Source organism: Aquila chrysaetos, chromosome 1, assembly GCF_900496995.4.
Source record: "Aquila chrysaetos chrysaetos chromosome 1, bAquChr1.4, whole genome shotgun sequence".
Classification (NCBI taxonomy): domain Eukaryota; kingdom Metazoa; phylum Chordata; class Aves; order Accipitriformes; family Accipitridae; genus Aquila; species Aquila chrysaetos.
In genome coordinates, this window is record NC_044004.1 from 66,566,655 (window position 1) to 66,589,646 (window position 22,992).

The following is a 22,992-nucleotide window of genomic DNA, read 5'->3' on the forward strand; positions in this document are numbered from 1 at the left end:
TAGTCACTGAGATGTTATTAGTTGATGGTACACATTTAGTTGTCAATATTTTGTTATTAGGTGGAAGAAACTGGGAGGCCAAAAGCAGAGAGCAGTAAAGAGCACTGTGGACCTGTCCACTCAGCAGAAAGTATTCCTGACCTGTAACCAATAACCAAAGAGCATTTGACACCTGGCAGGTGTGGGCCTTAAGGGAGTAAGCTAAACCTGGGGTGGGCTGTAAATTAGCTAGCGTTACTGTACTGCTATAGGTAGAACAATATTTCAACTTTCAAAGTTTACCTTTCAGTATTCCTTTTGCAGAAAGAGGACTATGGTAACTTTGTTATGCTAATAGCTGTAATACTTGAGCATGTATCTGGCCATCTATCTGGCCATACATGACTACATTCAATAGCTGGTAAAAGAATTTTTACAAAGTAGATAGAAAATGCCTGTGAGATTGTTATTGTCGTTATATATAGGCCAGCATCTTACTCGTGTATTTGTTTTATTGCTGTCCGAAAATCTTATCAGATTGAATTAATCACATTTGCACTTTAGCTCGAAATGGTATGATTACCAAAGGCATATTTTCACTGGCTGAAAAAGGAGAAGGAAGAACACAAGTTTATGAGATCGTCTTACTGCTTTTGCAAAAAATAATGACCGTCATAGAGCACCATGTTTTTAGAATCAAGATACAGCCTTGTTCTTTAGCGTTTTTAAGCACAGAACTCGCATGTTCTCATCCTGTGTTTCCATACACACCTTCATCTTTAGAAAGCCACTTAACTTCTGATCTTTGCATTTACCTTCTGATTAATGTTCTTCACTGAGTTTTGCTGTACAGTATCAGAATACTGTGTGTTACATAGCAGTCGTTTGGTACATCCCCTGGTTTGCAAAATGCTTTCCTGAATTTCTAGTCTGCCTACTTTCTTTTCACGGTACCTATGCTCTCTCAATAACTTCACCATGTTTTTCTCCCTTACAGCTTCACTATGTTCATAGTAGTCCTAGTGGGTCTGGTTCTGCCAATCCACCTGTAGTCAGCACTGTTTATGCCTATATTGGCACGCCACCCGCACAGCGCCAGCTCTCTTCATTAGTGTGGCGTTTGGGCCCTACGCATTTCCTGGAGGAAGTTTTGCCTGCCCCAGGTATTAGCACCATTTATGAGCTGGGACCAAATTACGTCGGAAGTTTTCAAGCAGTATATGTACCATGTAAGTACAAATGAAATGGCAGCTAGTAACTTTCCCCGGGTGTAGTGGAATCTTTTGTGTGCAGATTGACAGAAGAGGTGGGAAAGGAGAGTATGCGGTAGGAGAGAGGAAAAGCTAGCTGTTCGTAGGGAGAAGATTAGTAGCTGCTATTGAAGAGGATGATAGAAATCCAAATTACTGTTTTAACATACTTCTGGTAGCTCTTGTACTGAGGTATGATAGAAGTGCTTGTATTCCTCATTTTGGTTTTAAACTAGTTAGAAAAGCTTAAAGCTGTCATTATTCATACTATATATTATATTTATCTGTAGAAAGTGAAATTGGAAAGGCATTTCAACTTGTCAGTTTCTAGTGATAGCACTCATCTGCAAATCTGCAATGTATTCTGTACTTTAAAGACAGCTGTCTTGAAATGTCATTGTTTATAGGGCCTAAATAGATCAACTGAGAGGAAAAAAAATAAAACTGAGGGATTGTGGTGCAGTGGATAGTCTTTAAGCATTTGTTGCGAACAAATGTGGGCAATTCTGTTACATTTTTTAAGTGTTCGTGTTTGAAATCGAGGGGAGTGCAACACTAAAAGATGTAAATAACCTTGTTAGAAGTGTGTGTCCATAGCCCAGTTTTTAAATATTCAGGCAATGGATTCTTCATTAGCTCTGGTAAGATGCTCTGTCACTAGCGAGAATTTCCTGTTCTGTAGAGCTCCCTGTCTTTCTGCGCAGTTAGAGTACCTCCTCGCTAACATCAGTATTATGTCAGAAGATATTCTTTGCTTTACCTGGCTATTGCAGGGCTTTTCAGTGAAATATAAATAAAAATGGGGAACATATCCAAGCCGTCTTGTCCTTGCACTGTCTTTCTCCACGAGGACCATAATGCTTTCCAGCTCTTCTGGAGAGAAACTGTCACCATCTCAAGGAAAGAGGCAGTGAGTGATGAGAGTGGTAGGAAAACAAAAGTATGTACAGGCAGTGCACAGAGTCCTTTCATGGTGAAAGCTTTCCCTAGAGTGGTGACAGACACCTCCACCCCCCCAAATGTAGATGATGTTCAGGCTGTGAAAGAATGAAGTATCATGAAAAAGAATGTAGCTTTCCTTGCCCATCTTGAGTGAAAAACTTTGGGAATTGAATTGTCATGTACAGATCTGTGCCACATACTTGCTTTTTTGACAGCTAGACAAACCTGGTGAGCAACGGTAGATTTAGGTATCTGCTAGTCAATTATAATTTCTCCTGCAAGGCATTTTGACTGGCAATGTGCAAGTTTTAAGTACCGAATTAGCCAAAGGAAATTCTGTGAATGTGAATTTGTTCATTCACTTCCAAGAATTAAAGATTTTCCTGCCTTTATGCTAAAGCCATGTTCACCAGGAAGCTCACAGTAACTTAAAAAAATTCTTCATTTCTTAACATACTGACTTTTTCCAGTGTAGCGGTGTATTTCTCTTGCACAAGCTTTGCTCAGTTCGTTGTATTTCAGGAGCAGTCTGCTCCAGAAAAAAAGGCGTGTTTCTATTTGGGGCTAAGCTTCTGTTCACATCATGTGCACTATGCCAAACCATAAGGAGTTTGATAGGGTGTGCAGTATGAACTGTGTATCTTACCATTTTATCTTGGCCCCTGTTTCCAAAATGCTTGTTTTTCCTTAGTTTAATGATTATTTGTGGGAACACTGGAGAAGGGAAGAGCCCTTGTAGTCTTCTGCTGTTGTCCTTTACAGGGAAGTTGTGTCTGACTTGCCATTTGCCCATGCAATGCTTCTTTTGGAATTTTGTCCCTGTTTTTTCAGTAAGCAAGACTGCCATCTTCTGAGAATTTGTCCTGTGTTTAAACAAAATGAAAAACCTGATAGTCTTTTAAGTCTTGGAAAGACCCCTCAGAGAGCAGTTACTAATTCAGGAGAAGGAATTCCTTTGTCTGTTTGCTGAAAAGGAGGAATGTTCTCAGGGCATCCATGTGAGCAGAGGATCCAATAAGGAATTCATTTATGGGGAAGCCAAGACTTCTGAAATTGTCTCTTAAGTAAGACTTGACAGAGACTTGACCCTGATTCAACAAATTATGTAGACACCCAGCTTCTCACTTGTTTCAGTGTTAGGTGAACAGCCTTCATGCTTTAATTCCGTTAATGTGTTTGACTGGAGTTGCGGACACCTTTTGACCTGGAATGAAGATGCAGAAGTGAATCTTTATGTTGAGCTTTCAGGTGCTGAATTTTTCACACTTCCTTTGAGCGTTGTAGACAGCTGTCAATCATAGTGTTTGCAGTACCTCACAAGAAGCATCCACTTTTGGAGCAGTGGATACAAAATATTAAAGATACAGTTATATATTCTCTTCGATGCCTGGGCCTTTTGGTCTGTATTCAGTCTTGCATCTCTTGTACCATTCGCTAAGGTGGTTTTCCTAGCAAACCATTGTAAAAAAGCCTGTTGTCACAGGCAAAGATGCAGATGTACCAAATACTTCTCTGTTTTTTGATTACTTTGTTTTTCTTCAGGTGGGAAGGGAAGTGAACGTCCCTTAGGCTGTATGCAAATTGAGTACAGGAGTTATGTTGCCTTCCAAAAATTCAGATGAGGAAGCACCACATCTTCTATTGCTTGGCCAAGCCATAGGCTGCCAGTTGCCATTACAGGTTAATATTGTAGACCTTCTTGAAAGGAAATGTTTGCTGTGCGTTGCCTTTTTATCTTAAACAGCAGATTTATTCCACGACTCGTGTGCTATCAAACTACTCTTCGGTAGAGCAAGCAAGTATGCAAAGACAATATCACATCTCAGCTATTTGTGAAACCTTTCTTCTATACCTATTCTGAAATATAATTTGCTTAAGATTTTACTCTTGAAACTGAAAAGAAAAACAGTTCTATTACTGAAATGAACTTCTATTTTGTTTTTAAGGCAAAGATTCGAAGTCTGAAGGAATCAACCCATCCCCAGTATCTTTGGTACCAGAAGAGAAGGTTTCTTTTGGTCTCTATGCACTGTCAGTTTCTTCATTTACAGTGGCAAAAATAAGGAAAGTTTACAACAAATTGGATAGTAAAGCTATTGCCAAACAGGTATGTTGGGAAATGAGTTGGTTAATACGTACTACTTGTTGGTTCCTTTCTTCTAACTTCTTTCAAGGCAATTTGCTCAATGCAACCAGGAACAATAGTGTACATGCAGAAGCGTTGCCCATAAACATTTTCATGGTTTTAAAAAAAAACTTGAGGGGAAATTGCACTCCTAGATTCTATTTGCATTCTTGAGATTACTCGTAGCTATGTATCTTAGCACCTTTTGGAAGTATTTCAGCTTTTTAATGTAGATGGCAGTTGTAAGCCCGTTGAAAACCAGTTAAGATTATATCACTGAACAGTATTTCTACTGTTGCAGATGAACAAAGCTGATAGCTTAGTCCTCTGACTATGATTCAGCTTTGGAAACCAGAATATCGGTTTATATTTTTCTTCAAAGTACTTTAAAATCAGTGAATTATTTGTTCAAAGAACCATGTATGATGGAAGGCTGAGAGTTGGGGTTGTTCAGCCTGAAGAAGAGAAGGCTCTGAGGAGACCTTATTGCAGCCTTTCAATACGTGTGGGGGGTTTATAAGAACAACAGAGAGAGACTTTTTACCAGGGCATGTAGTGACAGGACAAGGGGCAATGGTTTTAAAATGAAAGAAGGTGGATTTAGATTGGGCATAAGGATGAAACTTTTTACGATGAGGGTGGCACGACACTGGAAAAAGTTGCCTAGAGAAGCTGTGAATGCCCTATTCCTGGAAGTGTTTGAGGTCAGGTTGGATGGTGCTTTGAGAAACCTGATTTAGTGGAAGATGTCCCTGCCCACAAGAGGGGGATTGGACTAGATGATCTTCAAAGGTCCCTTTCAACCCAAATCATTCTATGATCTGGTGGGATTATTTTTAAAGTTAGATTCATCTTCCTTAAACTTTGGAGACTAGAGATTTCTCTTTACTTTAGAGACTGTCTTAATGAGTCTAGAATAGTTCTATTTTGTTTTACGTTATTACTCTGTCACAGGAGGAAAATACACAAGTTATGTTCAGGCTTGCATAAAAAAACCCTCTTCCCTTTAGCCCCTGCTTTTTTTTTTTCTTGTTTTGTTCAGCTGGCAATTTCTTCTCATGAAAATGCCACACCTGTGAAGCTGCTACATAACTCAGCAGGGCATTTGAATGGGCCAGCGCGCTCCATTGGTGCAGCTTTGATAGGATATTTGGGTGAGTTGAGTACTTGAGAATCACTCTGTTTAAAAATGATTAATTACTTGTCAATAAGAACTTAGGTCTAGAAGATAAATCATGTAATTGATGAATGTTAATGGTACATTGTTAAATTTATTCAACATTGTTATATTTTATGGACATACTATTATCTTTTTTCTTTTTTGAAGAAAAATTGATATGGGGTGCTTGTTTCAGTTTATATGAGTAATCATTATGAAAATAAACTTAGTTACCTTAGGTCATAGACTATTTTCCAGTGCAATATTTCCTTCACCTCTTCATCTGAGGTGTCATAGTTCTTCTAGTGATACTATTTTCATAATTCAAGCAATGCTAGAATGCAAATTACTTGCATGTATTCACAATGATTTCTACAAGAATTAGATTTCATTCTATTTTAATGTGTTTTCTGTGCCTGTGCTCAGGAGTAAGAACATTTGTCCCCAAGCCTGTTGCCACTACACTGCAGTACATTGGTGGAGCTGCTGCTATTTTGGGACTTGTAGCTATGGCATCAGATGTAGAAGGGTTGTATGCAGCTGTGAAGGCCTTGGTCTGTGTGGTAAAGAGCAATCCACTAGCCAGCAAAGAAATGGAAAGAATCAGAGGTTATCAGGTATGTAAGAAATGTCTTAAAACAGATCATGCAGACTGAATTTCACTATCTGTCGTAGCAGTTCCCGTGGAAATTCCTTGTTGTGTTGTGGTAACCTGAGTTTCTGCTCTTAAGTTTAATGACCTCTTGGCTAATTAGCATAACTGAGTTATTTAGGATGGATTTTACAGGAGAGGGTGGAAGGTTTTGCTAAGCAGTTGTGCATGTTTAGCTGCTTTGCTGAAACTGAGCCTTCATTAATAGCAAGGAACAGCACGACTGTGGCACTTAGATGATTCTTTTTTTGTGATTGTGAACCCACCCTTGCAAGCCTGGGAGCGTCTGTCTGCATGGTCTGCCAGCAAGAGAGGAGGATAGGGACACATGAAGAAAACCAAACAAGTGGACTCCTAGAATCATCATTTTGAGGAGACTGCACAGACTTTATAGTTAGTGATACTGTTTGCTTTCAAGCTGAAGAATTCTTAATTCTCCATCGGAATGGGGAAAGTGCAATCAGTTATGCAGAAGGATTGGTTGACTGACTTGAGAAGATCTTTACATGACCAATGCATTTTACGTTTCTCATGAAGACTGCTTTACTGAAGCAGGAAGTTTGTGCTGTGGTTTGGGCTGTATATTTACAAACCTTGTAATTCTAATGGCTAGTATAGTTACATCAAAACATTATTCCATGTAGCCTGTTGCAGACCTTGGCTTACTGTGACCAAATAAATCTAGATAGTGTCCTCCTTGCACCATAAGCAGTCAGTGGATCATCACATACAACCTTACTTTCCACTTGTATCGACCTCAGCAAATAGCATGGTTTGAGAGAGATTTCCAGAAATCTGTATTGCTTCAGTAATGTTTCAAGGAGGAACAGGCCAGTATGTTGAGAGTTTAACAAGTTCGCATCAGAAGATGAGAAATAGTAGTAGTACATCTGGCAATTGGTTCTTTCCCAACCCAGATTGTAAGAAGTTAGAGCAGAAATGAGGCCTGAAAGGTCAACATCTATGGTCATGCCTAGGGCAACAAAGGGCAGCAAGATAAAAGAAAGTCGGGCTTATTCAGATTTACATTATCATGACTACTTTTGTTCAGTGCCAGAATACCTCTCGTTTGTGCATGCAGTACTCTAGGGGCGCTCTGTCTGCCATATCCATGGTTGCTGTCCAGGAATAAAACTATCTGAGATTGTATCATACGCTGTCTTAAACTGTGACTGACTACCAGAGAGCTGAGGGTGGGGGGTGTGTGTGCCTAATCCTCAGGGCCTAGATACTGTTTGTAGTGTAGAACAGATGTTTTATGAGCTGGAGGGTGTCCTGGACGTGCCACTTTTCTAATCAACCCTAATGCCACTTTGAAGCTTTTTCATCAAGAGTATCAACTATCAGACATACTTTAAGAGCCTTCTCTAAAGAGACACAGACATTTCATCCATGCTTCTTTGTGCTTGTGCTTAGACAATGTTGCGGTGTGTTCATAGGCTACTAATTCCTTTTCTGTTTACTTGTTGAAGTTGCTGGCAATGCTGTTAAAGAAGAAACGATCCCTTCTGAACAGCCACATACTCCATCTGACCTTTTCCTTGGTGGGAACTGTCGATAGTGGGCATGAAACGTCCATTATTCCAAATTCTGCTGCCTTCCAGGATCTGCTCTGCGATTTTGAAGTATGTATGGCTGCACAGAAAAGTGATGATGAAGTTGGATAGGGATTAATTCAGATGCTGATAGCGTACCTTAAATATTGAACTAGGCTGTTATCCTGAGAACTTACTATTTCTTATGTAGTACAGTAAAGCATCTGAACAGCAAGATTATTAGTAACTTTTCCTGCTGAAATGGCTTGAATCACTGTAGAAACAATGAATGGGTACCACAGACATTTGTGCTTTTTGTTGTTCTAGAAGATACGTTTTGTAGTTTTCTGTTCAGCATTTTCTTTTAACCTGTGTGTTCTACTGCAGTACATATATCGAGGCATGAAAGATGTACTGAAAATAACAGTAGGAGGTAAACTTTCAACATAGCACATAGGAATCATTTTATCATATATCTCCTGCCAAGTTAATAGTAAGGCAGTTAAAATTCTGCTTGCACGACCTATGAAATATTTAAGTGTTGTTGTGTTAAACTAAGGAAAGTAGAGAAGTTCAGAAGGAATTGCTAATGTAATAACGGCTGATAAAGAATGCGTAGAGCTCATCGTTTAGTGTTTTCTCCTTTGGCATTATCTGTACGTGACACAGACTGAGTTAAAAGTATTCTGGTTCATATATACTAAAATAAATAAATAAATAAATATATTACTGCCACTGGTAGTCCAGCTATAAGATAGTGACTTAATAGTGCAAGTCTGCCTTGCACAAATGGCTTTATGGAATTACCTGTTTCCTTTTTTTAGATCTCTATTTGCGTGTTTCATAGCACTCCTGGAAACTTTTATTTAAGGGTCTCACCTATTAAAAAACTTCTGCTGCTTACTATAGCCTTCATTTTAATAAAATTAACAGGTCTTGTCAACTTCGTTTTTTCAAGAACATAAACGTCTTTAATGCACCCACTACCTGCCCCTCTTGCCAAGATCAACGATATGCTATAATTATGGCACTAAGAAAGAGGAAATGAAAAGGGCAGACCTAAGCCTCTTTTTTTTTTTCCTTTTTTTTTTTTTTAACCTTAGTGGAGTTCTAATACAGAGGAAACTTGTCACCAACCAAAGTTTCCTCTTTTTTTTTTTCTTGAGGTGTAATGTTAAAACTAGAAATAAGTTTGTGCTGTGTCTAAACATAAATTCTTCAGTATCATGTAAACAGCTATTCTTTAACAAACCTTTTAAATAACAATAATGCTTCCTTTTGTGCTCACAAAATTAAACATAGACTTAAAAGAAGTTATTACATCTACAAGAGGCAATATTTGTGGTAGAGTTCTTAAAGTAGATGAACTATTTAGCAGAGAGAAGAGTGTGAATCACAGCCCAGCTCCTTTTACAGTGAGGCTTGAATTCTGCTGAAGAATACTCTTCTCTCTTTTTCTTCTTTTTTTTTTTTTTTTTTTTTTTTTTTTTTCTCTTCCCCATAAAGGAACCAGCTGAGAAATTTCATCACTGGTATATAGTCACTCAGACAGCAACTACTGTACAAAAGATCCAATTTCATATTGTTTAGTTCTTGTCTGTCTGGTTGTTTGTTTTTTTTTTCCTGAAGCCCAAGAACAACTGGAGAAGGAACACAGTTAAGAGACTAAAAAAAATTTTTTAAAGTGCAAGTAATTGGTCTGTGAGTCCCTAAAAAGAAACCTTCCAAAAGCCTCAGTTTTTGGCTTGTTTTTTTTTAATAATTATTTATTTTATTTCTGTATTCAGAAATCAGTGACCCAAACATTTCACTTAAATTGGATAGATTAGATATTCTTACTCTTTTGCTAAACAGGGAAGTGAAAAGATTTGTTCTGATCATTTTAGATGATAAGATAGAAGAAAAGCAAAAGCTAGAAAGCTTTTCATTTAAGCCAGTTTTGTACACCAGTGCACAAGTATTAATTATGCTTTGTTCAATAGCAAGCCAATTTTAAGATTTGCAGCTGTAACTGTGAGCTTTCTGGCTTTTATATCTTTTATTACTTCTTTTGATTTAAAAATTGATTATTTTTTTTTTATTTTTGTAGAGGATCTAAGTCATTTAAAACTGTGCAGGAAATGCTGGGTAAAAATAAAAAAATAAAAAAGCAAAATCAGGGAAGACCTTGAGTTTAATCTTGGCAGAAAATAGTAAGCTAATTTTACAAAGAGAAAATCTTCACTTAAGCCAAATAAACTTAACACAGCATTTCACATCAGCCTTGCAAACCCCAGTATCTCCTTTGGAGTCATTGCACCATCTGTTTAAAGAAAAATTCCAGATAGTGTGTACCTTTTTTGTCTAGAACTCTTTAAAAGTTTTCAGCATGGTATGCTTACAGAGAATATGTTTGGTACCAATGTGTGTTTCTTCAGTCTTCACTAGTATATTTAATACTTATCTGAAGTTGAAGAATAAAGAGTTGAGAACCTTGCAGTGAGCTTTTGAGTGCAATGGTCAGGTAAACAGTTACGTAGATGAACAGTTTTAATCTCTTAAAGCCTTTCATAACCGTTGGTATATTAATGTCAGTTTTTAATCTTAAAGTGGATTTGTGTACGAAATGTATCATTGTTTACTCTCTATTTCAGGTCTGGCTTCATGCACCCTATGAGCTTCATCTGTCATTATTTGAGCACTTCATAGAACTTCTCACTGAGTCAAGGTATGAGCCAATGCCAGCCTAGTAATGAGACTTAAAGGATTAGGTAATATGTAGAGGATGCTCCAATTTTAAATTGCCACCTCCTTTCTTTCCTTCTTCCAGCGAAGCGGCAAAGAACGCTAAGTTAATGAGGGAATTTCAACTCATCCCAAGACTGCTCTTGACTCTTCGAGATATGTCTCTGTCCCAGCCTACTATTGCTGCGATTAGTAATGTGCTGAGCTTTTTGCTTCAAGGCTTCCCTAGCAGCTATGACTTGCTCAGGTAGCCCACACCTGTGATAATTCTGGCTTTCTTGGTTTTATTATCTTGGTGATCTTGGTCAAAAATACTGAATGGTCATACTGCTGTGGAGCAAGTAACATGAAATGCTCATGTGCTGAATTTTTTCTTCTAAGAGCTAGACTGAATGAGACATAGGCAATAATTTTGTTAATGCCTTGATTTGCATATTAAATTCACTGTGTGTCTAACCAGGTATGACTGAGGGATTAAACTGGCTTAATGTTCTGCAGGCGAAAGGTGTTGTATTGCAGCTCCCTTGTTCATGTGAAGCACTGAGCACTTTTCTTAAATACTGTTTAGTATTGGTTGAGATGATACTTCTGGTTAAAATGCAGCTTTGATTACTCTTCTGCATGAAAGGTTTAGTTCAAAATTTTTTCTTAATCATCACTGTATTAAAAAAAAATATTTAAGGCTGTCGGATATAGTACTATTAATTCTGACTGACGAAAGTTACATAAATAATTGTAATTCATATGTACAGGAATATTTGAAATGCTTTTAAATGAGTTCAACTCCTTGATAACTTAATTTTTCTCATCTCCCATTTCATTATGATGGAAATGGATAAAATATTGCAGAGCTTGTGAGTTCTTCGCATAGGAGTGGTCATGTTTTCAGTTTCTTGCTTTAAGTACAATTAAAGGTATCAGAAGCATCAACCTGAACATCTTACCTGTCTTTGTTTTAATTATACAGGACAAAAAAATTATTCAAGAATAAAACTGTTGATTTTATGCTTAAATGGTTACAGAACAGATTGTAGAATGCCTATCTTGAGTGTTTCTTGTTCTCCTTCCTGGAAACAAAAATAAAAAATATTGTTTAACTTGGGTAAAGTTATACTGGCTAGGGACCATTTCAGGTTAGTTCCAGAGGAAAGAGGAATATATTGCATCTCCTTTCTTTGAGTAGCACATCATCGTCTTGTCTTGGAAAGCCATGACCTTGTTTTACATCTCCTCAAGTTATTGGCATAAATGTTATACCAGTTGAGTAATCACTGGTTTTGATGTAATACTTGTTCCGCTGTAATGGTTTGAGAATAATATTTTGTTCTCCTTTCTTTAACTTGTGATGTTCCTTTTACTAGGACTTGGTGGTATCTCCCAGTTTCCTTTCTTGAATCCTAGCATTTTCAGGGTCCCTCACCTGCAGACTTGCATGCAAAGATTCCATTAATTACTACATGTTAATTTGGGTTTTGGCTAGTAACTTTAGATGGAGACCGTTTTCCTCAATCTTCAGATGTGAGAAAGTTGACGTTTTTGGGTATCTCCCTCTCGCTAGTGTTACACTTTTATATTTAGGGTGAATTATTGATAGATGAGAGTGCATCTGTCATATCAATGAATGATGTTTTTTCTCTGTACAACAAGGTTTGGACAGTTCATCTCTTCCACTTTACCTACATTTGCAGTCTGTGAGAAGTTTGTAGTCATGGAAATAAACAGTGAAGAAAAGCTTGACAGTGGTAAGTGATGGCACAGCTTAGAAGCAGTAGAAGAGAAATACTTTGCGATCTCTTCTGCACTTAAATAATGCAGAAATAGTGTCATTAGCAATATTATAATTTTGTTATAACCTGGCTGCCAGTTAGTTGTGGTTACTTTAGTTTTCAGTATTGTGTGCAAAGCAGTGCAAAACCCACGTACTCTTCATTTTCCTTCCATTAACACTTCATGGTTTTGTTCTGTTTCCTCCGCTTGCTCCTTCAAATCAGCTGTGCATCTTTGCTTCTTTGTGGGGAGAGGAAAAAAGACAAAAAATGGATTACTAGGTGCATCTGCCATCCAGGTGTGGAGGAAGTAAAAGGATTAACTAAGACAGCCTAGTTATTTTTTTAGGCAAAAAAAGTTATACTGTCCTTCAAGAATGCTTATATTGAATTGTTTTGAGACTATTTCTACCTTTGTTTTCCTAAAGAAAAAAGGCTTATGCAATTGCATTTTTGATCAGTCTCCCTGAACAGAAATGTTTTAGCCCCACATTTGGATGTCACCCAAATAACTAGAAGGGAGCTCCTGAAGACTGTGTGTTTCTGCATCTCCTGGGAATATACTGGTGCACAGGGACAAGTGAGAGAGAAGTGTTTCTGCTTTAAAGTTGGCTTTATTGGTTTGGTTTCCTGAAGAACAAGGTTTGGGCAGTCTTCACATTCATCATTATCCCCCTGTGTCTCTCCTGTTCCTTCTGAATACTTTTGCTTATTGCGGTCTCGAAGATGATTAACTTTCGAGCTTTCTAGTGAAAAAGAGGGAGTTGGTATTGGAGAGAGATCCAGCCTGATTTTCTCACTACAGGCCAGCAGTGGTTTTTTTCCCAGGCTAACCACAGCCTGAGCTGCTTTTTGCCTACCTGGGGGACTGAAGAACCTTGGGGAGAAATTCAGGCTGTGGCAGGAATGGAGAGAGAAGCTTTTGAGGCAAAGGACATGAGATTTTTATGTCATGGGATTTATCATGATCCCTGGTCTTCCATCAGTTCTGCTGTATTTCTGCCATAGAAGATGCTTTGTATTTGACTTGTGCACAAAACCTTGGCCCAGAAGGTGTCCATTTATCTGTCTACATTTTTGCATGTTGCTTCAAGTTCTGATTTTTTGTTTGTTTGTTTGAATAATGTAAAAACATGGTCCTCCTTTGACAGCATAAGGTACAATAGGAGAGATTTGCAAAGTAACTGTAAAGCTAGTCTTGAGCTGCATGCATTGGCTTGTTTTGCAGTAAGTGTTTTTCAACTGATGATGAGTTTAGGGATCTGTTGAAAGAAAAGGAAACTAATTTTTCTCTCCATTTCATAGATTTGGAGGCAGTTGGGAAGTATCACGTTTTTTTCTTGCAATTCCCCACCCCCTTCCACCAACCTGCCCCGATTGCATCATGCAAAATGTTTATCTACCATGTTGTGCGGATGCAGGGCCGTGTTTGATTGTTTTTATGTCTCTACCTGCCAGGAGTGACTAGTTTAATTTGGACCACCTCAGTTTAGATTATTGTCTGAGAAGCTGGGATTCCCTTTTACCCATTCTTCAAACAGACTGAGCTCTGTGTGGCAGTGCTAATGGGGCATCAAGCATTTCTTAGCAGTGTATAGCAGGCTGCCTGCACTTTAGCAGGGCGATCAGGTTGCATTTGCTTATGTGTGGGATTTATGAATAGCCTTTAAAATGTCTGAGTTCCAAAACCCTAATTTTGCTTTTTTTTTTTTTTAATTTTTTTTTTTTAATGTTTAGGAACAGAGGATGATTTTGGAGGACTTGTTTCTGCTAATCTTATTCTGCTGCGGAACAGGCTTTTAGATATCCTTCTGAAACTTCTATATACATCTAAAGAAAAGACAACCGTTAATTTGCAGTAAGTACAAAAAAACTTGAGGTAGAGAAAGGATATAATTTTTTAGTTCAAGAGGGAGAATTACACAGCCCCCATTCGATTCACTAGTTTAATTGCATAATTTTATAGGAACTATTGAATGATTTATGCAGATGTCACTGAATTAGCTTTGGGTATGCTAGCAGAAATGGAATGCATGATTATTGAGTTGTATGCTGTCAGTTGTGGTAGTAAGAATGATAGTACTAAGCAGATGTCTGTGAAACTTAACATGTATCTTTCAGCTATTGTAGTAACTCTTTTTTGTTTTGAATCTTTAAAAAAAAAAAGTTTAAGACTGTGATTGACAGCATTAGTAGAAACTTATGCTTCAAGTTAGGAACAACAGAAGTAAATATTAGCAGGAGAGGAAATTGTGTGGTAGATTTGGGGGGAGATTGCTTGCTTCTTATTGTTACTTCATGGAAGAAAGACAGTGTTTGTAAAATTGTTAGTTTTAAAACTTTGAGGGACAGAGGATCACGAGTGAATAGGACGCAGTGGGAACAAGTGTGGATGTCTGGCTACTTTGAGTTTTAAAGTTTTGTTATCTGGAGAGCCAGTTCTTTAACCCTCTGCTCTTCTTAAGTACTTCTTGGTGCTGTTTTCTCATAACGTCATGCATGGCTATAGAGAAAATAAAATCTGTCGAAAGAGAAAACTTGTAGTTTTAAAGAAGTGGGATAGTCAGCTTCTCATTTGGTTAAGATCAAATGGGTTCAGTAGGGGTTATCATTAGGATCATTAACCCTAGAATGCCCCTTAGTTCCTTAAAATTGCACGTGAGGCAACATGATATTATAGTTTAATGAGGCACTGGAGTCATATGGTGAGTTGGAGAAGAGACTTCGAAACACTGTCACGTTAAACCTTGACAAAATCCAACTTTCAAGCAACTGCCCGTTGGGCTGTCCTGAGTCTGTTGGAAGCATTTTGTGGATGTATGGCATATATAGATTATGTGGTGATTGACTGAGTGTTGGTTGACATACAACTGGAGCCTGTTTGAGCTTTTCAGCAATACTGCTTAAAAAAAAAAAAAACAAGACCATATTCTTTCAAATATTCCCAAGCAACTCTTCTCTTAATAAAAAAACCCAAACCCAAACAACCTTTATTTTGTAATGCCAGTTTATTAAAAAGGCTTGTGAAAACTCTTTACCTATGTATGGCTCAACAGAAAGTATTTGGAAATTATAATTTGTGGACAAATGTTTCCTGTTCAGCATTCCACATTTGTTATCAAAAGCAGCAATTGGAGAAATCTCATGCAATGGAATAGTCCCAGAAGCTGTTTACTCTTCCCTTTCTGCTAAACAAATACACTGTACCTGTTCCATTTAACAAGATTTGGTGAGCAACACTTCTTGTTGTGTAGCAAACTTACCTAAGAATTCAGTTAACTCTTCAATAGATCTGAATTTTCTCTGATCTTGAGGTTTGCCCTGTAGTGGAGGACATTTTTGCTATGTAGTAGGAAACCAAATGCTGTAAAATATGACTAGTTTGTTTTTTTTTTTTTTTCTCTTTAATTAGGGCTTGTGAAGAACTGGTCAAGACACTGGGTTTTGACTGGATTATGATGTTTATGGAAGAACATCTGCATTCCACCACAGTCACAGCAGCCATGCGAATTCTTGTGGTCCTATTGAGTAATCAGTCCATCCTTATCAAATTTAAGGAGGGTCTCAGTGGTGGAGGCTGGCTCGATCAGACGGATTCTGTCTTGACCAATAAGATTGGTACTGTGCTAGGTATGGCATCTCAGCCCCCTCATGACTGAAGGATTATGTGGGAGCACGTGTGCATATGTGTCGAGGTGGAGGTTATTGTATAAATACTGTTAAGAGTTAGATTTCCTAAGCAAAAGGGAGCGGGTTTACGAAACAGCCCTTCAGTTGACATTACGTGAATTTCATTGTAGTTCAGTATTACCTCATCATCTGCATGAAGGCTGTGTACTAACTGGTTTTTTTCTGTTACCATCATGGTACAGTTAAGTATGTCCTGTGGGCAGGCACATCTGAGCTAGATAAAGAGGTAGCATAGCATAGTACCTTACGTACACAGCAAATAAAGATTCAGTAAAATTTACTTGTTTGTTTACTTTTTATTAGTTAGAGCATCATGCAGTGTTACACCTGAGCTGCTTTGTCTAGTGAGTTCTATGCCAATTAGATTTACCAGTTTGGATTTTTGCTATCTTGGAAATTTCTGTGTTCACGGTTATCATCTCAGCCTTTCTTTTCCTCTCCCTCTCCTGTGTTCTTCTGCACGCACGCATGCTTACGCTCTCTCTCTTAGTCAAGACTTTCTTTGCAGGTTCTTAAAGCAGCTTCATTTATCTAGGTTATCAGACCTTCCTGTTACCCTGTGTGATCTAGAATTCAGTGTATAAGGCTTTAGTTCTACAGGACCCATTTTGAGCATCTCTAAGCTGTCTGAAATGCATCTCCAAGTGTCTAAAAAAATGGATATCAATTCTGTGTAGACAGGTGTAGTGGAGATTTCCCATGGACCTGGTTTTTTTTAGCCAAAATAAGATGGTGCTTTACAGATGAGTGTCCATTCAGATCCTGATGCAAACCCGTTGACATTAAATGGGAGTCTTTCACAAGCTTGAGTAGGCCTTAGATCGAGGCAGTGGTATTAATAGTACTTTCAACTTAATTGTTGTTCCTAAAATGACTGTGCAAGGGGCCACTTCTCTGTGTTGCAGCAGTATATGATCTATTTCTGCACTAAAGATTTTTCCGAATTGGTTTATTATAAGGAAATAGTTGTGTAGTGTTGTTGAAGTGATCTTATTTCAGGAAGAGGGCTTTTCCTGAAATGAAAATGTGAAGTCCATTTTCTTCTGCTTTGTCTCTTTGAAATCTATCAAAGTATCTTATGCGATCTTGTTGTTTTTTGCATAAATAAAACTGTCTATTAAGTCTGTCTATTTACAGTGATTGCCCATAATATATCCCTCAGGATATTCAACTAGGAACATAGGATGGTTCTTTGTGTTATTAATGAATTAGGAAGGTTAAGGAAAACAGGTTTTCTGAAACCATATAATACATGCAAACTTTTATAACATACTATAGCATCTGTTGTTTGGCTAACTCTGAGTAATGTCCTGTATTTTATTTAAGAAAAACTTTTGCATATGCATGTGGCTTGCATGCATGTTCCTTAAAATTTGAAAACCATTGATATTTTAGGGAATTGACAGTTGTTTATTCAGTATCTACTTTAAATGTCCAGTAACATAAACAATTTTTTCAGTCACAAAATCTTTCTGAATAAGATTGTGATTTACAATCACATTTGGAGAGCATTTATAGAGTTTTCCTATTTTTCTTATTATAGTATCACTTTAATTGAATCCAAGCTAGACTGTGACCAAACAGATATATTTAAACTTGTGTTTCATCAAATGATAGTGACAGATTATCTGATTTTTCACACCCTGTGTTTTTTAATAAATTACAACATATCGGCTCCAAGATTTCTCATGAAACCAAATAGGAGCCATTTTTGTTCAAGATTGCTGATGGATTTCCTGCAACTTTGTAGCAAAGATTTCATTAGTCTGATTCCTGGTAGATGTCTTCTGTTTAAAAGGTCAATTTCTGGTGGAAAGGATATCTGTATTAGAGCCTCAGAAAAACAACCTGATCTCTGTCAGTGTCAGAAGAATGGCTCACTCTCTGTGCTGATGCAGAGACTGAACTCTTTCGGCCTCCTTCCTCACTTGAAAATAAACGCTTCTGCTGCCCTGGTGCATTTTTTTTTTTTTTTTTTAAATAGGAAAATGTAATACCTAGGTAGAAGCAGGGTCAGAAAAGGTGAGTTTTGTGCCTCTGGCAGCACTTAAGGTAAAGTAAGAGCATTTAATGCTTCATACCAGCTGATTAATCAGTAAAAAAACAGCTGAAACAAGATGCCCCTGAGACATCTTTGGAAACAAATTAGCAGTCAATTGACTTAAATGGGCCATGGGACTGCTGCTTGGTAATATAAATCTGTAACTGATATTAAGGTGGTACTTCCCTCTCAGCCAGTGAAATATCTTTTTTCAGAAGCTTGGGTGTTTTAAAAGTCTGAAATTGTGGTCATAGTCAGAAAATGGATCTCTGTGTGTATGCAGTAGCATTAGGCAGTCTGTATGGAGCAGTGTCATCTCTGTGGTACTGGAAGGCAGTAATTTCCTTTTTTTTTTTTTTTTTTTAATTGATTAAAAATATTAGACAACTGAAGCAGAATTGCATAATGTGTGTGTGATAGCCTGTATGCACACATTCATTTTTTGCAGTGTTAATTTCTGAGGAGGTACCCTCTCGAGTCCACTACTTGAATAAGAGCGAGCTTCACAGCCATTTACCTATTAACATTATTGGCTTTTTGTATTTTTTTTTTTCATCTTAGGGTTCAATGTCGGCAGGAGCGCTGGTGGCAGATCAACAGTCCGGGAGATTAACCGGGATGCTTGTCACTTCCCAGGTTTTCCCGTTCTGCAGTCCCTTCTCCCGAAGCACACTAACGTACCTGCACTCTATTTCCTCCTCATGGCCCTTTTCCTGCAGCAGCCAGTCACTGAACTGCCCGAAAACCTGCAGGTCAGTGCACCTGTCAGCAGCACCCAATGTAATCAGGGTTGCCAGGTAGGGATTATCTAGTAAAATGTAAATGTAATTCTGTCTGTCATGAAAGAAAATAACAGATTAACCAGGCCCCCTCCTTTTTCTCTGCAGCTGACTCAGAGTCACGATGTGTTTAATGCTGAGCTGTTTAGGGTGGGAGGACAAGGTACCACGGGAGTATGTGGAAGCCAGCCTGTTAGGGCATAGCTGTCGCTGGTGTCTTTCTTGTCTGTTTTGGGGTCAAATGAGAAGCAGATCCCTGTTTCAAGGTGACATGGTATGGGCATTGAAGGGGACATAATTTTTTGCCTGCTTGCTTGCTTTGGTTTTTTGTTGTTGTTTTTGTTTGTTTTTTTAAAGGAGTGGGGAGTTGCTGTGTTAGAGATCGTGGAGTTACAGACAAAACAAGGTAGCTTTTATTTCAGAAGGTCTCTGTGGTTTTGTAGGGAGGCATCTCAGTTGTAGTTGGAAAACGTTTATTGTTCTTATTCTGAACAGGTTGATTTTGGACATGTTTTAACTGTATGTAAATGAGTAGATATTACATGGTCTACAACAGAGTCCTGGGAAGCCTTAATGTAGTGCTTTATGCAGAAAAGCCACACTCCAGGTAGACAAGATGCCTGTTGAGAATGGATGCAGTGCTAACATTTATTTATCAGTGCCAACTGGAAAGTAAAAATTTCAGACCAGAAGGTATTCTGCCTGCCTCTTTTCTCAAGAGGAATACTTGACAGCACATTCAGCACTGTGCTACAGTGAAGTAGAGGCATGAAGCTCACCTCCTGCTTAAAGCATTGAAGTATGGCACTGTTAAAACTAAATTCAACGACTTAATATTTAGCAGTAGAGCTCTTAATGCTAGAAGTGGGCACTTTGTCCTTTTTTATTTTTTAATTGGTTTAATTTTTTGGACTTGCTGGAAAATGCAAACTTGGTTTGTTTGTTTTGTTCTTTTTCTTTCTTTTTTTTTTTTTTTTCCTTTAGGATACTATGTGGGTTTTACTGCTAGATGTGAGTGAAGTAAACTGAGGTGATTGTGCAGCATTTGTGCTGACAGGTCTCTTCTTGTTTCAAAACACTTAAATACTTAGAGAAGGTGAGAGTTGCAGTTACGTTAGCCCAGGGTCAGAAGGAATTTTCTTCAGTGACATGTGACCTTCATATGAAGCTTTTTGGGGACAAAGTTTGGAGGATGTGAAACAATTCATTTTTTAGATACTGCCAAATGAGCATGCTGTAGGTATAATAAAAAGCAGTATCAAATTGTACAGGAGAAAGGGGTTATGTCATGTCTTCTTTCTTCTCTTTCACCTCTTACAGTTTGATTTAGACTCTATTTGGACATTCATATTTGGAGTTCCTGCCTCCTGTGGCACCGTTACCTCTTCAATACATAGTGTTTGCACAGAAGCTGCCTTCTTGTTATTGGGAATGCTGAGGAGCATGCTGAATTCTGTAAGCATAAAAAATTTTGCTCATATTTGAATATACAGAATTGTTCAAGTTTGCCATGTGGTCAAAAGCCAAATTAAAAAAGTTGAGGTTTTGTTAATGTCACGAGAAACCCAGCTGTGAGTTAGGCTCATAATACTTGGGTGAAAACCATCAGTGTCAGTGGGTTATTCTATCTTACTTTATTTTTCAGTATCTGTATAAATATTAGTAGCCACAAAATTAATGCTGCTTTTTCACAAAAAGGCTGGGCTTTGTGTTTTGCTGCAATTAAAACAAAACAAGAAAGCAGAAGGATAAAATGCCCTTGGCAGAGATCATTGAATTTCTTTCCTGATTAACATCGTGGGGCAATGTTTGAGACTCTCTATCCCATCTGCTTAGAGCTATGTGAGTTGCAGATTTCGTGCATGAACCTTCCACATGCAGAGAGGTCCCCTGACTATTAATAGCCACATGCTGGAGGAAATTAATTTACTGCCAGAAAAACGTGTCATCTTCTCATCTTTGAATCTAATGTTAAGAGTAGTGAATGTTGGTTTCTCAGTGGGAAAATTTTGTATTTCCTTGGAGCCATAGTATGTTATCTGCCGAAAATTATCTCATGAATTGTTTGGAAAGCAGCACCTGTTTGGTTGTTGCCTGTTTGGTCATCATGTGTTTGTGATATGCTCTGAGAAGCATTGCTTTACATGCATGTCTCTCCCATGTTAACATGTCCAGAAGTGTCTTCTGGACATGCGTACTGGTTAAATGTTCATGACCTGCTGCTGTACACATTCCTGTTATCACGTGTTCTGTCTCTTGCTGGTGACCTGTTCTGTCATGTGTTTGGTCCTCACCCGTTCAGACACATTTGCAACAGGCGCTATCTCTTGCCTTGCTATCTTGTGCTGTGTCATCAGGTGTATGTTCAGATGTGCCATCACATTTTGGGTTGACATGAGTCAGGTCATGTTTACCAACATGTTTTGAATCATTATGTGTTAGGACACGTTTTGTCTTATGGTCAGTCATGTGTTGTAAATGTGGTCAGTGTCCTGTTTGTGATGTGCTCAAACACATGCTGAGGCATAGGTTACTGTCATGTGTTAGGATGCTGTGTGTTATTGCTGTGGGTTTATCACATGTTCGGTCATGTGTCTGGTTACATTTCATCATGCGGTTGCAACTTGTTCCAGCCTGTTTTATCATGACATATCATCATAGTGTTTGTCATGTTCAGCTACATGTTTCTCATGTATTTATGATAAGGTGACATGCTGCCATGCATTCAGTCACATGTTTGTGATGGCTTGGACACATATTCTCTTATCACATGTTCTGTTGTCACCTGTTGCAGGCACATGGTTTGGATATGTGGTTTATGTGTTTGTTAGAAGTTGGTAGCTTGTTCAATTGTCACACATTCTGGAAGCAAGATTAGCCATGTGTTTGGTCACATGTTTGTTCAGATGTTCATCGTACGGTGACATGCTCAGGCACAAGTTCTGTCACATTGGGCCAGGTTTGTTGGTGATGTGCTTGAACACCTTTTCTGTCACTTGTTTGGTCAGATACTAGGTCACATGTTCCAACACTGTGTCCTCAGTCATGTGTTCTAGACACATGTTTGGTCATGTGTTCTGACAAGTGCTCTGACACATTTGACATGTTCTGGATGTGATTTTCACACTTGGTCATGTGGTTGGCCACATGTTCAGTCACTTCTGCTCTGCTTGAACAAGTGCTTGTCCATGTGGTTGGTCACATTTGGCCTCATCTTTGATCACCTGTCATAATCATCTGTTTCATTGCATGTTTGACAATGCGTTTGATTGCATATTTGACCTTACAGCTCCTCTTCCTGCAGCTCCTTTCTGAAATGAGCATTCTTCAATTAGTGCCATCTGTGCTAATGTGCTGTTTGTTTTTCAACTCAGCCTTGGCAGTCAGAGGAAGAAGGCTCTTGGCTTCGAGAATATCCAGTCACCTTGATGCAGTTCTTTCGATATTTGTATCACAATGTGCCGGACCTCATTTCCTTGTGGATGAGTCCAGAGTTCCTGTGTGCGCTGGCAGCAACAGTGTTTCCTTTCAACATACGACCGTACTCTGAGATGGTAGGAAATCCAACTAGTTAGCTGTTTTGTTTTTCCCCCAAATGTTACTTTTAAGGACTTATGAATTAGCAGTCATACAAAGATAAAGCTCTGCTTACCCTGCAGAAAGAGGTCGTTTTAAAGGCTGGTCTGGACGTTTTGCAGTTGGGTTTTGGAACTGAGAGGAGTGCATGTTCAACTGAAGGGCAGTTCCTGTGCAGTGACATCTGAAACTGTGTTTTAGGGGGAATGTACATGATTTATTTATTTTCTAGTGGACCGTTATTTTCAATGATATGAACAATCTTAGCTCAGATTTACAAAAGCAAAAGAAATGGAGTCTGCCTATGCTTTCAGCCCTCTGCTCTGGAGGATATGATAAAATCTAAAACTTCTTTTTCCTCCCACTACCTATTTCTTCTTTTGTGCCTTAACCACAAAACAGTGTTCTTGTATTACCTGGAACTACTGAGTTCAAGCCAGGAGAGGGTGTGAATTCAACTTTGCATGCATTGCTGCTTGTAGTATCTTTGAGCTTGGTGTCATTTAAAAATGATACTATTTCTAGAATATGAATGGAAAGGAAACAAACAGTTATTGTTAGCCAACATCTAAAAATAATTTTACTAAGAATATGGAAGGGTAGTTAGGCTACAGGTTGGCAAATGCTAGAACTACGGAGGGTATGATAAAATACTTCAGGAATTACTGGTGGCATGCTATCTTTTCTGTTGTCAATAAAAGTGGGAGATCAGTTTTTAAAGGGGCATGCTGATGAGCATCTGCTAAAGATAGTTTATTTTGCTTTTAAGTTAAA

General features: G+C 38.3%; 1 protein-coding gene across 10 annotated transcripts in view; it reads left to right on the forward strand.

The window, feature by feature from the left end:
• Positions 1-22,992, forward strand: part of WDFY3 (WD repeat and FYVE domain containing 3) — a 187,035-nt gene that overhangs the window by 121,139 nt on the left and 42,904 nt on the right. For 8 of the 10 annotated variants that reach the window (XM_030023894.2, XM_030023903.2, XM_030023921.2 and 5 more), the window contains 13 exons: positions 977-1,208; positions 4,118-4,278; positions 5,339-5,450; positions 5,882-6,072; positions 7,580-7,732; positions 10,276-10,349; positions 10,452-10,613; positions 12,014-12,108; positions 13,870-13,990; positions 15,545-15,762; positions 18,425-18,660; positions 19,963-20,097; positions 22,017-22,196. In XM_030023894.2, the coding sequence (XP_029879754.1) occupies positions 977-1,208; positions 4,118-4,278; positions 5,339-5,450; positions 5,882-6,072; positions 7,580-7,732; positions 10,276-10,349; positions 10,452-10,613; positions 12,014-12,108; positions 13,870-13,990; positions 15,545-15,762; positions 18,425-18,660; positions 19,963-20,097; positions 22,017-22,196 (2,070 nt within the window). The remainder of the gene's footprint in view (positions 1-976; positions 1,209-4,117; positions 4,279-5,338; positions 5,451-5,881; positions 6,073-7,579; positions 7,733-10,275; positions 10,350-10,451; positions 10,614-12,013; positions 12,109-13,869; positions 13,991-15,544; positions 15,763-18,424; positions 18,661-19,962; positions 20,098-22,016; positions 22,197-22,992) is intronic. The other 2 variants (XM_030023874.1, XM_041126918.1) reach the window with 2 other exon arrangements.